The sequence below is a fragment of the Phycodurus eques genome, chromosome 22 (genome assembly GCF_024500275.1).
Source record: "Phycodurus eques isolate BA_2022a chromosome 22, UOR_Pequ_1.1, whole genome shotgun sequence".
Lineage (NCBI taxonomy): Eukaryota > Metazoa > Chordata > Actinopteri > Syngnathiformes > Syngnathidae > Phycodurus > Phycodurus eques.
Window position 1 is genome coordinate 6,762,697 of NC_084546.1, and position 17,304 is coordinate 6,780,000.

The following is a 17,304-nucleotide window of genomic DNA, read 5'->3' on the forward strand; positions in this document are numbered from 1 at the left end:
CTTGTTTTGCAATTTTGTGTGGAACTTTATTTTCCTTAAGAGTATGGTGCACAGTTTGTATACAATTTGCATCACTATAGTCGACTTTTATCATTTCATTTGAATGCTTTGTTTCCAAAAAAGGCACTTTGCAGACCCAACATGTATTTATAAAAAAATTTTCAACTAATAACCCATCTGGAAAGTGCATCTGATTGTTTCAACTGGGGCAGAGTTCTTTCAGCCAAGACTAAAATAGCAGTTTTTCTCAAGGGATTAATCCTGAAACAAAGCTGTCATTTCCCTCCGAACAAGAAGTGCAGGTTGGTCAACCGAAATCCCATTTTTGTACCCCGGGTTTCTGTACGTCATTTACTCCGTTAATCCCTGGATTCAGCTCAATCCACACATAAAATGCAGCAAGGAATGAATACCTTTCCAATCTGTAAACAGGATTTTATGGATATTGAGTAAGACTTCTTTGAAGGGGAAAAAAAAAAAAAAAAAGCTTGTTTGCTAATAGCAGCCGGGAAGTTTAAGATGCACTGGTTAACTGATGAATGAAGAGGGCCAATTGTTGTTGGGCATTTTTTCCCCCCCTCCTGGGAACCATCATAGAATTTGCGTGGCAGGGTTGAGTTGAGCCCTGCCCTTTTCAAAGGGCCACTCCCAAGTTCACTGCTACCACAACACAAGTTTTGTCTTCGCTGCTGCCCCCCCCCCCCCCCCCCCCCCCCCCCCCCCCCCCCCCCTCCAATTGACCTCTGTCTCAGCCTTCTTGGTGACATCTGACTGTGTGTGTGTGTGTATGTTGGAAATCACACTCCCACAGCTCTGTTGTGGATCCAGTTGCACATAACTGGAGTGGTGAGCAACATTTGGCACGTTTTGAGGGACTCTCGGAAAATGTCCGCATGTTGATAAGAAGTGGATTGTTCCTTCTGAAATCCCAAGTGTCACTGTTCTTTCACTCTTTGTCTTGGTGACATTTACAGACAACGCTTGTATAGAATTTACATTTTCGTAATCTGGCTGTTCAGTCTTCTGTATGAACTTTTATTGACCCCGCTGAAATTATTTATTCCATGATCCCTCACAAATTGAGAATCCAAGAGCAGTGTTACATTAAAACATTTCTAAACCCTTTCAAGATGAATTATGAATTTAAAAAAAAAAATCTAAAGTCAATCCCAGTTGTGTGGATATCAAGTCTGTGACATGCTTTTGTACCTTGGAACCTGTTTTCACGGGACAGTGCTGTCTCCTGCAAATGAATTAGAACAAGCGGATTCTACATGCGGAAGGCCAGAGTGAAGGAAAAAAGCATCAATTGTATTTTCACTCTTGGAGGCAGCACTTTATCACCAAGCTGCCAAATGTCACTTTGTCATTTAGTGTAACTGTTCATGCTGTGCACATTTGGATACAAGCCATTAAAAAGTCAGTTTTCTATCATAAGTCTGTTTTAATATTTCATTCATTAGGATCTTGTTAAAAACTATTTTTTGAGGGAGTGCTTTGAAGTCACTGTAGGAGGGAGCATGTCCAGTTCTTATATTTATGTAAATCAGCACTTTTCCAATTATATTTGCCTCTGCATGAAAAGAAGCCAGCCTTTGCCATACTTATGATCCAGAGCTGGTACCAGGTCAGTTTTTACGACAAAATGCCATGAAAAAGGCTCTTTTTGCTTAAAATCTGTTGAGTTGGTTGGTTATTGTGGATGTTGGCAATACATTATACCGCATATTTTTGAAGGAATGGGCGCCAATGTCTAAATTAGGGCTTGAGCTGAAAAAGTTTGGTGAACTCTTGCCTAAACCAGAGCTTGGTGACTGGAGTTGGGGCGTGGGGGGTGAAAAGGATGTAGAAGTACCCCTGCCATCGCACCTCCTGTTTCCAGTCTTATTCTGTCCTATGACAGCATGCTTGGGGAGTTCCTGGGTTGGCCTTTAGCTGAGAGATGGGAAGGAGTGGTTGTGTGTGAGTGTGGGGCAATGGGAACAATGGAGGCTTTGTGAGAGGGTCCCGCCGTGACAGGATTGTTGGGGAGGAGGTTGAAGGGGTAGTCCTGGCTGCGCCAAGCGTAGGCACTTCATTAGTCTGGGCCCTCCTTTTGCTCCTCCTCCTGCTCCCATCCATCCATCCCTCCCTCCCCGTCATCCCTTCCCTCTCCCTCGCCAATCACTCGCGTGTAGCCACTCTGGCCGGACAGCGCGGCGCAAACGCATCTTATCTGAGACAGAATTGTGCTTACCACACCGAGAGGAGTTGTGCAGCCCGTTTCCCTCACATAGTCCTTTCCAGTTTTTACACTGAGGTGAGTGAGCTTGTTGTCATTATTCCGATCTTGTGCCGATTGCATCTCTGGGCTGCTGTCGGATGACTGGACGCCGCACCGTGAGGCAGGCATGTAATGAACAAGTGAACTCTGGGAGATGTTTCTGCATGACAACATCCCTAAATTGTCAGTGAAGCACCATATGTTTTATTATAAGGTTACATGAGGTGATATTTGTAGAGGAGGGTTGCTGTGGGATGCTGCTGGTTTTGGGAGGAGGGGGGTGTGGTGGGAGGGGGGGGCTATTGCCTCAGCTGTGTTGACCAAATTATCGATGTTATTAGGATCGTCATGCTGTGATTGCTTTCCTCCCCCATTCACATCCAGCACCCCCTTTGACAAACACACACACACACACACACACACAGGGAGCGTTGAATTGAGGGTAATCTTTCACATCCTGTGTGGGAAAGGTCAAAAGAGGAGCACTGAGGCTAACTACGTCACTTCCTCGTGAGAGTCACTTTTTAGTCAGTAGAAACAACAGTGCTGAATATGGACCGCTAAGAACCATTTCTTTTCACAGTAATCAACAATTAATGAGCACTAATGGAGGCGTTAAATGTGGTCTGTGAAAGCAGCGTGACGTCCCGATCACATACAGTCAGAAGACTCCAGCGATCAAACGGAACCGAGTGACCGACGGCATATTTCGTTGTCCCAATTTGTGGTACCGCAAAGTAACAAAAAGATAATTGTTGAAGAAAAAAACTTAAGGCCAGTCGTAAATCTAAGCCAGAAAGCCGTGTTGTCAAACTACAGCGGACCTTTGTTACTTGAAGATAAGTCTGAGTCTAAAGTAGACAGTGAAGATTGTGAAAAAGCATTTTTTTTTTTTTTTTTTTTTTTTTTTTTCCCTTTCTTTCACCAAGCTACGACTTTACACTTGCCAGTTAGGGTGCAGATCCAAGTATGTGGCGCAGGCAGCGCACACAATGCCGAACACAATTGTGAGGTCACAATCCGGAAAAAGTCAGAATAACTTGCTCCCGGCCAGTTTGGGAAAGTAATAGACTGCTTTCAAAAGATTTACTTGGTTGTTTGGTTTGATTTCACACGTGATGTGAAATTACTATCCAATTGCGGCTGAGTCGACTTTAGGAGTGTGCAAGGGCAATTATACTGAAGCTTAAAGGCGATAAATCGGTAATCATGTTTTTTGGCATTAACAACACAGACGACTTTTTTTTGCAATTGATTTTAAATAAAATCAATTGCATTATATCGACGTTGACTATCACCTTAGTGTCAACTATAAATACATCTGGTCGTTGAACCCTAGTATACAAACAATTAAAAAGTCTAATTTCCATAATATGTCCCCTTTAAAAAAACACGTTTAAAATGTGTTGTGACCATTACCTGATGTTAATGAGATGAATTCCTTTTTGATTCTTACACACAAAAAACATTTGGTACAGTTTTTGGGTTGAATTCCAAGTTGTTTATATGTGATTTAAAAAAAAATAAAAAATCTTATTTTGGGGTCATATTTCCACAGAATGAAGAAGTGAATCATCTGCGATCGCTGTCATGGCTGTCCAGACTGGCATCCAGGTAAGCTGACTTGCAACATTTCTGCTCCTTTTGAGCACCATCCCGCTAGGCCAGCCTTTGTTTTGATTACGACACTCGGTACAGCTCCCTGGCAGTTATTTTGGTTACGTAAAAATTTTTTTTTAGACATCTGTCTCTCATTCAGCAAGTGAAGCAAGGCCACCTGTGTCACAGCACGCCGTCTTGTTCTCGTCATGCATGTCTGGCGTTCCGCTCTTGGGACCCCGAGGAGTGTCTTTTGCACATTTTTGGGAGGGGCGGCTGGAATGCAATCCAACCCCCCCCCCACACCGCCACCTCGCCTCCGTGCAACGAATGACAACCATGTGCAAATCCAAAACAACGAACGGTGTCAAGTTCCATTTTCGCATTGCTCTTCATGGCATGTGATATGTGCATCCCAGAGTGTTGCGTTGCGGCTGATGAAAACCCCAATAAGATTTTTAGAGAATCATGGCGGGACATTATGGCTGGGATTATTGCTGCTGTGTTTATATACATGTTATGTCCTGGATTCTTGAGCACTTGGCGTGCAATGCACACTAACATCCCAATCTTTTAAAGACCATCAACACAGACTTGTCATTTAAAACGAGCCACATCGAGTTTGCCTTTTGCAACTAGATCAAGCTCGGAATGCTATCTCTCTAGCTAAAGTATTGACTACTAGTGGTTTTATAGCATCAACAAAAATGATAAACTAACCCTAAATCAGATTTATTGATTGGGTGTGATCCAAGAGCTCCTGCGGTGATATCCATAATCGAATGTAAAGCCTTTGCAACTTAAATTCCGTGTGCGTCGTGCACGTTGAGCAGCATTCAATAAACTGTTCACTCGTGCTGAAAAGGCACGCGCTCACGGGAGCAAAAGTAGCATCCGTGCATGTCTCTGAACATGTCATTAAAAGTGAGCATCTGCGAGTTGAAGTCTCATTTGTCACGTGCGTCCGCTGGCGCAGTTATGTCATAGGCGGGGCGAAACGATAGCTTAAAGCACTAGACAATACATTGAGTGCTTTAAAGGAAAGGACGTTTTGGTCTCAAGAGAATTCATGTTGTAATTTGTCAAGAAAGTTTAAATGTAAACAAGATTTACAGAATCGGCTCATGTCAATTCTCAGGTCTGTTAGCGTTCGGCTGTTGCCTCCTGAGGAAAAGATAATAAATCAGCTCACAAAGAACCAAAGAAAAACTGTTTTCAAGTCTTTAAATGGGTCAAATTGTTGCATTTGAACAAGTTGCTCTTTAAGCTGTTCTACTTGTCTGTAGTTCACGCTCAGCATTTGAGAATTGTCTCAAACAGACATAAACATGTTCCCAGTTAGTGCTGGTCAAGTTTGTCAAGGTATTTTAATTTTTTTTTCAAATAGATTTTTCTTCTTAAGTGGCTTCCATAGTTCATGCGCACTGCTGATATTAACAACATGGCTGCAAAATTAGAGAGGTCCGAGTTTACAAAAGCAGAGTGCGCATTTTATATTTTGCAAAAGCTGTGATTTCCGCTCGATGAAAAATTTGATCAGCGGTACTGAGCTTGCTTTAAAAAATGTAATTGTCATTTGCGAAGGGGAACAATGATTTGAAATTGGAAATCAGATTATGATGATTTTTTTTTGAATCAATATTTTATTTAATGGGCATATCACCTTACCCTATACCCAGGATTGTCACATGGTCACATCCTTAGATGTTGACATCGCATTGGTTTGGTTACAGCCTCCCCTTTTACCTTTTGTCTTATTACAATTCCACGAGGATTGGAGGCCCTCGGTATAAGTGGCTAGAGTTAAGCGCATCAGCTAAACTCGATGAGGGTAAAATCTAATGTCCAGGCACATGCTGATTTAAATCGCCATGGTAAGGTTGCATTTAGTTGCTGGATTATCAGAAGACATTCCTCCGGGCCCAATGAAAACGGGCGGTTTAAGACAATGCTCAATTGGCTAATCTGAGAACACTCCTAATCTGCCCGCAATGGAGATTTGCGTTGAAGAAATAAATGAGTGCACTCGCTCACTGTGTACGTGTATCCAGAAATTGGAGTGTCTTTTCCATGAAGTGTTGCTAATTGGCACAGAATGCTGCCTTAGTTTCAAATTAGCTGGATGCCAAGAAACACATATGTCACAGCGAACTTGCAGCGCACCTCCCCGCCCAACTGAGTTGTTATGTAATGTGTGTGTGTTTGTGTTTGTCCAGCTGGGTCAATTCAGCTCTTTCGATACGAGGTCACGTTTTCACTTCGAGAACATCAGGTGTGTGCCTGTGTGTATGCATGTGTCTGTGTTTGCGCATCTCTATCTCCATGGGCTGCGCTTCGGTGGAAAGGTCACTTCGGAGCCGTTCACATTGACTCCGGCTGTTAGCCTAACTGTCTGGTCACATGTTGCCTCCAGGGACTATTTTTTTACTGAATCAAATTAGACAACGAATTAATGAGATTAAATTATTCAAAATTGCCCGCAGTGGAGTAAACTCGACTAATTGTATAAATAACTTTCAATTTACTTCATTGTGAAGCCCATGACAGTGCATGGGAAAACTTTGCATTAAGGTTAGGAAAAGAAACCCTTGATGTTAATAATAAGAACTTTATTTACATAACCTAATAGTACCTAATTCTTATTTGTATCCTAAAATATGAAGACAGCCACCTCAGCCTAATTTCGGGCCACCTCTTGCTCTAAAATCTCTGACGTAAAAACGGTCACCTGAACAGCGTTGCACTAGTTGAGTGTCATTTAAAAAAAATAAAATAAAAAATAAAAATTTTGAGTTGAAGTATGCATCAGAAACAGTTGGAAGTCGCTCGTGCAAGAGCCGCAAATTTCCCATTCCCAGATGATCTGAATGGTACCACCTGTGCCTGTACTGTTCACTACATCGTTACAGTAAGGGTATTTAGAATGAGACAAAAACAAATCCCACCTGACGAACATTTCTGCATACAGTCTGCAGTCATAATTCAGTGCCTGTTCTGCCCACGAGGTTTCCGGTTTGTCGGCAGAAGGAATTTGAATGTTGCAAGGCTTCCACAAGACTCCCTTGTTTTCAACACAATAACTCATCACAGTGGAAGGAATGGTCTAATATCGCTGTGCAACAGATAATGAGCATCGAGATTATAGCCTTAAGCATGGAGGGGCGGGGGTCGTCTTGCAATAAATTATGCAACATCTGTCCGGATGAGTCATCGTAATGCACATCTGCTTGTGATTTCTCGATCACATTCCTACTGCTGCAGCTTGTAAACAATGAAGGAATCCAAGGAAGACAGGGATTTTTTTATTAATTTCTTTTTTTTTTTTTTTTTTTTTTTTTTTTTTTTTTTTTAAAAAGAGCTGAAGCATGCAAGGGTTGTGACTGAGGGGATGGATACGAGAGGACGTGAGTGGCGCGCAGGCGCCGCGAGCACATCGCTTGACGCCCACTAAGGCAGTCAAGTCCAAAGCGCGCCGCTCTCGCTTGAGTTTCCTCTCTGAGGCTCCAGCAGCTGCAAGGTTTTCTCATAGCGTGAACCCCCTTTCATCACCGGGGATATGTTCCAGACCCACCTGCAAGAAGTGAAAATCTGCGATATTGAGAGATCATGAATGAAAGACGTTTTTGCTGAGTGCCTCTTCTCAATCTGTCACTCGCACGGTTCCCCAAACGAGGCACAGCTTGCTTGCTTAAATTATTACTGTATTATTTATTATTTTTATTAATTTATAAATGTATTAATTCTTAAACTATTAGAGGATAAAAAGGATTAAAAAATATTTGCTTGTATCAGTGCGCATTTGTGTACCATCAAGACGTTTCTTTTTTTTTTTTTTTTTTTTGTGGTACATTTAAACACTAAAATGTTCAACCATATCATTTCATCTAACGAAAGTCTCCTAGCTTAATGTTAACATATAATGTGAAATGCCATAGTTGGGCAAATGGAAATTAGCATAGGGGTTGCGGTAATTATCAACCTTCAAACAACTGCGAGCTTAATACAAATGGAGCAGCAACACATACAAACAGACATACGACAATGCTCACAGGTACATATTCTCACTCGGCTCTGTGGCAATGCTTTTACTGGAGTTTAGCTGGCGGAATTGGGCAATTCTAAATTTGGACTTGCCTTTATACTGTAAAACCCATGAAACGATTCACGCTTAAAAAGCTCAACTCAAGCAGGAGAACGCTCGACAATTAGGTATGACAAGAGGCCCTGCACCAGGATCAGGTGGCGAGAGGAGGTGAGTGGCGATGAAAGTGTCCGCCGCCCGACTTCTTCGCATGAACGAGGTCGTCAAAAATCCCACCCAATGCGGGGGAAATGGAGCAGGTCAAATCATAACACTGTCGAGTCACCGCTGGGGTGTGGGAGAAAGGAAAACCGCTAAATACAGGGTTTTCCCTGCTCTGATTTTTCTTTTATTCCATCACTATAGGGATAAACTGTCTTTGTGAAAATAGATGGACAGTACTCTGAACACCAAAAGGCAACCTGATCTGCGGTGTCAGAAACGACACAATAAAATCATTCAACGCCCACTCGTCTTTGGCACGTCTTCAGTGGGAAGGGGAACAATTGACTTTCATTGTCACATGACTCCAGCAGCGTTTAGAGTATAAGTAGACTTGTCTGATTGAGCTTGATGGAAACACAACACCTTATTGTAAGGCAGGGAAAGTTTATTTTTAAAGCACCGTTCATACACAATGCAAATCCATAGTGCTTTTTTTTTTTTTTTTACCGACGCAAAGAAATAATAATCAAGAACATGGGGGAAAAAAAGACAGTAAAATGACAAAACAAATTGTCAGATTAAAATAAAAATAAAATGGTGAAAAGAAGAAACTTTAAAAAAAAAAACAACAAACACATTTTTCGATATACTGACAGTTTGCGAGATCTCCGGTTTCGAAAGAGAATGCTGCTTTGCTTTGTTTGCTTGTACGGAGCAGAAGAGCTTTGATTGTTCTTCGGGTGGTACTTGCGGACTTCACCGCTTTTCAGGTGGCCTTTAAAGTTCAAGTCTGAATCTAGAATCCCTCGAAGATTTCTCACTTGATTGTTGGATTCATTGTCATCCGAATACCGCCGTAGAGATTTAATGTGCGATAATTTGTGTCGATGCAGAGAAAACAGTTTTTAAAGCAGTTGTTGTTGTTGTTGTAGTATACTGTATGTTCAACTGACTTGACTCTCCCCTCCTCACCAGGTATGGTTTGGCGAAAGGTTTGACGCCCCCGTGCTGAGCCCACGGAGTCCCCGCAGCCCGTTGGCGCAGCGGCACGGCCCCGGACTGGCCGACGTCTTCCAGTATGACCAGTGGCTGGCGGTGCGGCATGAAGCCACCCTGGTGCCCATGCAAGAGGATCTCGCCATCTGGCTCACGGGCATGCTGGGTACGTTTTGTTGAGGTTACTCGAGCTGACTTTTGACCATTCATATTCCCCCAAACTCGTAACTCAATTTACTTGTATATCAAATACGTTTTCTCCATTGCAATCGACTGGAATGCCATGACAGTGTTCCCTTGCTATATCACGGTTCACCAATTGCGGATTCAGTGCATTGTGCTTTTTTTTTTTTTTTTTGTCATTTTCATACCATGCAAAATTCTCCGTATTCCTGGATTTTGAGTATATGCTGTAATTTTTGGGGGTGGTGAAATTAACAATTACAAGGATTGAAATGTACAAAATGTACAGTACTACTATGTAGTACTACAAAATGTACAGTACTACCGTTTTGGTTTATAATACAGCATGGGGGAAATGGTAACTGGCCCTCGTGTTGGTTTTAGTATCACCCATTGAGGATGTCTCACAAGGAATGCGGGGTGGGGCAGCGCAATCAACAAGAGTTATTGGCAACGTGACTGGAATGACCCATACTACCGGATTTTTCTTTTAAAACGTGACTGCGAGCCTCAAAAGTCAGGTGGGGTGTGTGCGTATAAAAAAAAAAAAAAGTGGAGCAATCTTTGTCACTTAGTGCTGTGGCCATTGTGGACTTTGTCCCCCATGAGAATTCAGTGGCTTTTGTGGCGGTCCCTTAGGGGAGTGATTTACAATGAAAGTCCATAGGAGGACCCAAACTCTTTTGGCACCTGTTTCTTAAAGTGCTGCCTTTTCTCGGTGATTTTATGGCCCCCAGGTTTCAGACCAACAAAAAGTGGAATTTTGCTGTGAAAAGCTTTCTTTGAAATGTTTTTTTCTTTTTTTGTTTGTTTTTTTTTTTTTTGGGGTGGGGGTTTTGCAGAAGAGGAGGTGAGGTCTGAGTTCTTCATGGAAGAGCTTAACAACGGCGTGAAGCTCTGCCAGCTTATCGGCGTCCTGCAGACTAAGATCGCCCGGGGTTGCCCCTCTGCACTTGGCAAGGTGAATCAGCGGTGAAAACAGCCCTTCGCAAAAATCGCTCCTCACTTGAAAGCCTGGATGCCGATTAGATCCAATGTGAGACCGGGACCAAGAGCTAAGTTGATAATTCTCACAAATTTACAAATGCTGCTTTGTCAGCAGACACCAATAGTTAAAAATACACCGAACAAAAATGTAAACACAGCGTCTATTTCTAATTCAAATTATAATTGTATTTCTTTTGTTTTTGCTTTCATGAACTAAGAGTTAATTTTATTTATCCGACAGCTCTTTCCCACGAGGAAGGTCGCCTGTAAGCGTGACGCGTCTCCGGGTTCCTTCTTTGCTCGCGACAACACTGCCAACTTCCTGTCATGGTGCCGCCACATCGGCGTGGAGGAGACGTACCTCTTTGAGTCCGAGGGTCTCGGTAGGTTGCAACTTTTGACTTCTCCCCTCAAGTCCAACAAACAATCTCTTTGCATGTTTGTCAAAGGGATTGTCTTTGCAACCCAAGAACAAAGGCCCTCATTCATCAACACATTTTGTTCTCAAATCCTATTTATGCCCTCTTTTTTTTTTTTTTCAATAATAAGATTGTGGCATGTTTTCTTAACTGGAATTTGTTCTTGCCGCGGAACAAACCTCCCAAACACTCAACCATTATACAATGTCAATAAGCGAAAACAAGATAATTGCATTTCCCTGCTATTACAGTTCTTTAATATGAAAGTATTGAAACTGTAAACTGTTCATTAGTCTTTGTCTTGATGTAATGGGAATTTTTTTTTTTATTGGGGGGGGACGACTTCTTTACAAGTGATGGGTCTCCCCAAAACAAATTACACTAGAACAGCAAGTGAGTCTGCGAGCTGTTTTATTAATATCCATATATTTCTGCTCTCTGCTCCAAATGTGTGTTCCCTTCTGCATGATTCACCCGGCATCTCCCTTCGGGGAATAATTAACTTCCATGTCACGTTTTCAAGCTTTGCGCCTCTGTCGTCCCGCTCTGTCCGCCGGATGTTGTCTAACAAGAGCCGGGAGGACAGCTGCTGCCTCACGTTATTCACTCGCAAAGTTAGGATGTTCAATTGTGTGTGTGTGTGTGTGTGTGTGTGTGTGCGCTGTACAGTGCTGCACAAGGAGCCCAGACAAGGTCTGCCTCTGTCTGCTGCAAATCGGACGCATTGTCTCCAAGTACGTCTTCTGAAATGCGAGTTTTAATTGCAAATTGCAAGAAATGTCCATAGCTATGGTGTGCATGCAAACGCTTGTCAGGTACGGCGTGGAGCCTCCTGTGCTGGTGAAACTGGAGAAGGAGATTGAGCTGGAGGAGACCCTGCTACTGACTGAGGAGCCTCCTCCGGCAGTCCAGACCTTCAGTGTGTGCTGCCAGCATGGCGCCCTCTACCAGTCTGGGGTGAGTCCCAAAGCATGTATAGGAAATTAGCTCCATATTTTACGGTTTCTCAAAACATGCATACTATTTTCATTGGAGACGCTAAATTATCTGTTTTTGTGAATGTGAGTATGAATCTTTTTTTGTCTGTATGGGCGCTATGATTGGTTGGCGACCAGTCCAGGGTGTACCCCGCCTCTCACGAAAAGACAGCTGACACGAAGAAAAAAAAATCTCAAATGTTTCCTCGGCACATTTTTATTGATATTGTGACAGTACGTTAGAAATGATGCTATTAGGCTAACAATATTTGTGTTATTGTATTGTACAGTGAATCCTCGCTATTCACGGGGGATGGGGACCGGGTCGGCCCGCAAATAACAAAACTCTGCGGCAGGTAGAAACTTGTTTTAATAGCATTAGGGGGGAATTTTTGATATATTTTTTTACCCCTAATATTCTTGAATAAGCAGGGATAAGCAGACAATACCGTGTTTTCGGGATTGCTTCCCCCCCAGTACAAAATGAAAAAAATTGGTGCTTAACCATGAGCATATGGGACCCACTATATATTTTTACAACAGTGTATTTTCATTTTGAAAATATACCACATTGTCCATCCAATGAATGACATATCATAATGTTTTCAAATTTTGCATGCTTTTAACCTACATCAGCAAAACGAAAAACAAAAACAAAGGATTTTTTTTTGCCAATTATGTGATTAGGATTACAGTTTTTTAAACAATGGACATAGCTCACATAATAATGAATCGCGTTTGGTATTTAGCACCAGAGCACAATAAAAGCTCTGAAGCTAAGAATAGAGGTTTATGACACATTTCCCCCCTCCCATTTTTTCCCCCCCCCACTGCCAATCTGCTACGCACGTGATCACTAAATCCATATACAATATCCACGTGGCCTCATCTCTATGATGTCACGCAGCTGCGTCACGCCGGTTGCACGCGTTCGCCCCACTTGCGCCAAGATGGTGGCCGGCCAGCTTTTTCGCTTCACTGGCACGCCGCGGGTGGCGAATGACGCACCATAGCCGAACATGTGACGCTCCCACGGGCGCTCCGTGACCCCGCTACGGCACGTGGCATTTAGGCTACGGGCGTTTGGCGTCCTGCAAATGAAGAAACGCACAGAAAACTGACTTTGTGTTTTTTATTGTACCGTCAGATGGGTTTAGTTTCTTGCCCCTCTAAAAATAAGTGCACTCATTGAAGTGGAATCCGTTTAAATGGAATACATAAGTAGGTCCAAATGTGCAGCTCGGAGAGAATATCCCGAAAGCCGCATGCGTTATCATGCTCAAGTTGCCTCAAAGCCATCAACTGTTTTCTTTGGAGCGTTATTATCTTGTAGCGAATTCCACAAAATCAAACCTTACAATGCTCCGTTGTCCCTTTTCTTCCCTTTCAGGAGCACGGCGTGGACGACCCGCCTTGCAACTGCTCCAACAGGGTGTCCATTGAGTACCTGTCAGAGGGTCGCTACCGACTTGGGGACAAGACCATCTTTATTCGGGTGAGAGTGCCCCACACACACACACACACACACACAATGCTGGTAATAGGCTATTCCATGTCGGTAATCCAAACTCTCAAAGGAGCAGTGTGTATTGAGAAGGATCCCGTTGTTCCTTTATGGAATTTGATATTCCCGGAGTGAATAATGACTTGAAACCAGCCAGCGTGTAAAGATCCATTGCTTTCTCCATGGTGACTGCCATGTTGTTCCGCCACAGTAAAAATAAAATCTCCTCAAACTTCTACACACAACCCCCATGATGACACGATTTTTGTTTCTCCGAAATGTTTTGCTCTCCTTTGCTCACTACTTACAACAATCTATTTTGGTCAGTTTCGTCCATTCGGCTTTGCAGCACTTCTCCTACGCGGCCATTTCAGATCTCTCCAGAGATGTTCAATTGGATATTTACATGCCATTTAAAAAAAAAATATATATATATTTGCAAAAAGCTCTATGGGGTATTGTGTGTAGAAGGTTATTTTTAAGGGGAAAAAAATTAACTGAATCCATTTTTGAATAAGGCTGTAACATAACAAAATGTTGAAAAAGTAAAGTGCACTGTACTTCGCACACCAGTCGCTACGCTTTCTTGTGTGTGTGTGTGTGTGTGTGTGTGTGTGTGTGTATGTGTATATATATATATATATATATATATATATATATATATATATATATATACACATACCCGACACAACAAAGCATATACAGTGTCTACCTATGTGCAAAGAAGGTGAGTGTAATTAATCCCTAAACAATTTAGATTGGTTTTAGCGTCTGCTTATTGGATCACCATGGAGCCAGGGTTTATGTTAGCCTTCACTTTTAGCCGCTATCACGTGCGCTTAGTCTGCAAAAAAAAAATAAAAAAATCCAGCCAACATCTTCATTGAACAGAACGATGTACGAGTGGTAAGCATTTCTGCCTCACAGTTTGGGGTTTGACATTTTCATGTTACCGACGTGCAATTAAAATGCATTGCACATAAAAGTCAAATAAAATAGCTAAATAAATGTTTAAAAACACATTGTTCTTCAAGATTAAATCCATGTACTTAAAAGTTACGACTGAACTGTGCGTCACAAATGTAGTGGATTTAAAAAAATAAATAAATAAAAAATGAGCCGATGTTATATGCAAAGTTTGAACATTGAATTCAGCGATTCTCTCACGTACCACTGGAGGGAGCCCGCGTACCACTCGTAATATACGTACCACACGTTGAGAATCACCGCTGTATATGACTTACCTTTAGTCTTCTGGAAATTCCGCGACAATTTTCCCATGTAATTAGGGTCAGTCGTTTGGCATTTTGAAATTTCAAACGTGTATAGAAACCCTGTTATTTGTGTGCTGCAGTTTTTCAATATGGGCCACAGTGTAACCTTCTGCCTTGTGGAGTTGAACTGCAGTGTGCCACTATAAATACTGTGTTTACATGTTAGCACCAGTTTAAAGAACTGGAAGCTGCGTGGGCGCAGGTAAGCTTGTTATCCTCTAACGGATGCCCACGTTAGTCGATTACATCATGAGTCGGCACGGTGCTAAACAGGCTCATCAAGAAAGCGTTTCTTCACAACAACTTGACATCTAAGTGCAAGTGCGTTGTGTTGTCCTCAGATGCTCCACGGCAAACATGTGATGGTGCGTGTCGGGGGCGGCTGGGACACGCTGCGCGGCTTCCTCACCAAGTACGACCCGCTGCGCGTGCTTCAGTTCACCACTCTGGAGCAGAAGATCCTGGCCTTCCAGAAGGGACCGCCCGGCTTGGGAGGTCACCATGGCAACGCGGCCCCGCCCCCGGAGATGGACCCCCTGGCGGCCGTCGACGACCTCATCTCGTCGTCGTCGTCCTCCTCATCCGCCTCGTCGTCTTCCTCCTCCTCCAGCTCGGTCTGCAAGACGTTACCGCCCGCCCCGGGTCAGACTTGTCGCTCCTACGCGGCCTCGCCCGCCTGCACGCCAACGCTGCCCAGGAAAGGGGCCGGCGCGGCGCCAAAGAAGAACCTCCAGATAACACCGCCTGCCCCCAGGAAGCCCACCCAGTTGCCCCTGCCTGTCGCCACCAAAGCCTTCTCCTCCTCCTCTTCTTCTTCTTCTTTGCCCACTACACCTGTGGGCGGCTCCAAGCAGCCACCCAGTCAGGTACAGGTCCAGCGCAGAGCTGTGACGCCCCAAGCAGAACCCTTCACTGCGTCCAAACTGAGGCTTAGACCGCCCACTCGGGTCCCTGCTTCTCAGCCGAGGAGTCCGGTTTGCCCCGAGCCTTCTTCCAAATGCCCCAAACCATCCAGTCCCACCGCCGCCCCCGTGCCTCGCCCCGCCACTGCCCCAAAGGATGCCCGACCCCCAACGGGCGCCAACCAGCGCCCTCGCCTCGCGCAGCGTCGGCCCGGTTCCCCTGCTTCACGCCTCCGGCTCGAGACGGCGAGGAGAGTCCGTGCGGCGGCACGTGCCGTGTCGACGCCCGCTCCGCAAGCTCGCACGGCCAAGCCGAGCTCACGGACGCCCTCTCCGGCTATGCCAAAACCCGTCTCTCCCCAGCCTGTTAAAGAGCCCGCAGCCAAAGCCAAGGGTCCGGCCCCGACCAAGGCTCCCCCCCCCGTCCAACGAGGCGCCGCTGCCCCTTGGCGTCTCCCTGTGGGCAACACTGCTCCCTCCTTCAACACTAAAGCCATTCAGAAAGAAACCACCAGAGCACAGAAGGCAGGGCAGAAACCACCTGCTTCGACGACCGTGGACAAACCCGAGTTAACTCGCGTCGCCGCCTTCCAGAAGACCGCCTCGGATGTCAAGGCCAAGACTGAGCCCAGCACGAGCAGGAAGATCCCTCAGTATCGGGGCAATCGTGAAGACCCTTATTTTGAAATGAACTGTCGGAGAAGGCAGAAGACGTGATGGGGAGAGGCCTCGCCAGCAGGCTGGTGACAAGAAAAAAGATCAAGCACTTGTATTTGCTCTTTTTAAACTAATCCTAATTGACTCATGTCTACTGCTATTTTATTTTGTTTTATAGCAGGGGGGGTCCAAATTTTATCTTTAAAGGGTCGCATACAAAGGGCCACTCAATTAATTTTTGTGCATGACGCGGGCCGCCAAAGAACAGACGACCGCCTACAAATATAGTTTGGACTCTCCTGTTTTATAGGATATTTAACAGTTTTTAATCCAAAAGGGTCAACGCTTTGTACGTTTTGTCTTTGTGGTGAGTTAACGGTTCCTCTCTAAACTACCTGCTTAACAGTTACTTATAATGTTTACATTTTTACACATGCAACAGTTGCGACGTTCTGAGATACTTTGTCCAAAGTGAGCCTCGGAAGGAAAAAAGGCTACCAAAGTCGTGTGTCGTTTTGAAGCAGTCGGTGTGACACAACTGGAACTCGAATGATTTTCTTTCTCCAGCGAGTGATGGATAATGGATACCTTGGCGCCATCAAGTCCTCTGTCATGTGCCTTCATCACAAATCAGAGTGAATGGCATGAGAATGTATCAGATGATGGTGGGTGGAAATGTTTTATTTTAATGTTTTAATTTTTTTTTTTAATAAAACTTGCACAGTGTATATGAACACTTTTTCAGGAGGAAAAAAAGTTACAGATTAACTACTGATCAAACAACGTTTTTTTTTTTTTTTTTGCTTTTACCAGGCCATGCCATAACCTTTAGTGCACATTCAAAGCAGTAAAGATTTTTATATGCTTTCTGATGTTGGTGTGTGTTGTTGAAATTCTAGTTTTCGAAGTGCTGTTTGTGTATGTTCATAAATAGAATATTTACGAGATATTAAAAGGCTTTTTTTTTTTTTTTTTTTTCGTGTTTGGCACTTTACAGAAACCTGTTTAAACACTCTGAATGTTGATTGTGTCTCATGTCCCAGATACTTTTTAATTGTAGTTTTTGATTAAATTAATTAAAATCCTTCTTGACTATGTTTACTTAAATTGCATATTACATGTGGCTGATTTACAATTGTATGGATTTTTTTGTTCGTGATTCCACCTCGTCAGGTTTCTATAAACCTCTCATACAAAAAAATCTCCAAAATGCAAAACAAAATATTTGTTCTCTCTCTCCAATTAAAAAAGGGGGTTTATGAAAATAGTTCTAGCGATGGATGCCATATGAAGTTCA

General features: G+C 43.5%; 1 protein-coding gene across 1 annotated transcript; it reads left to right on the top strand.

Moving 5' to 3' along the window:
* The first annotated feature begins 1,991 nt into the window (after positions 1 to 1,991).
* On the top strand, positions 1,992 to 17,092 carry gas2l3 (growth arrest-specific 2 like 3). Its single transcript, XM_061668040.1, is given in 10 exon segments — positions 1,992 to 2,299; positions 3,822 to 3,877; positions 9,084 to 9,270; positions 10,130 to 10,248; positions 10,516 to 10,657; positions 11,363 to 11,385; positions 11,387 to 11,427; positions 11,509 to 11,650; positions 13,061 to 13,165; positions 14,790 to 17,092. Coding segments are annotated over 9 exon segments (2,061 nt in total). The 5' UTR covers positions 1,992 to 2,299; positions 3,822 to 3,853; the 3' UTR covers positions 16,068 to 17,092.
* The last annotated feature ends 212 nt before the right edge of the window (positions 17,093 to 17,304 follow it).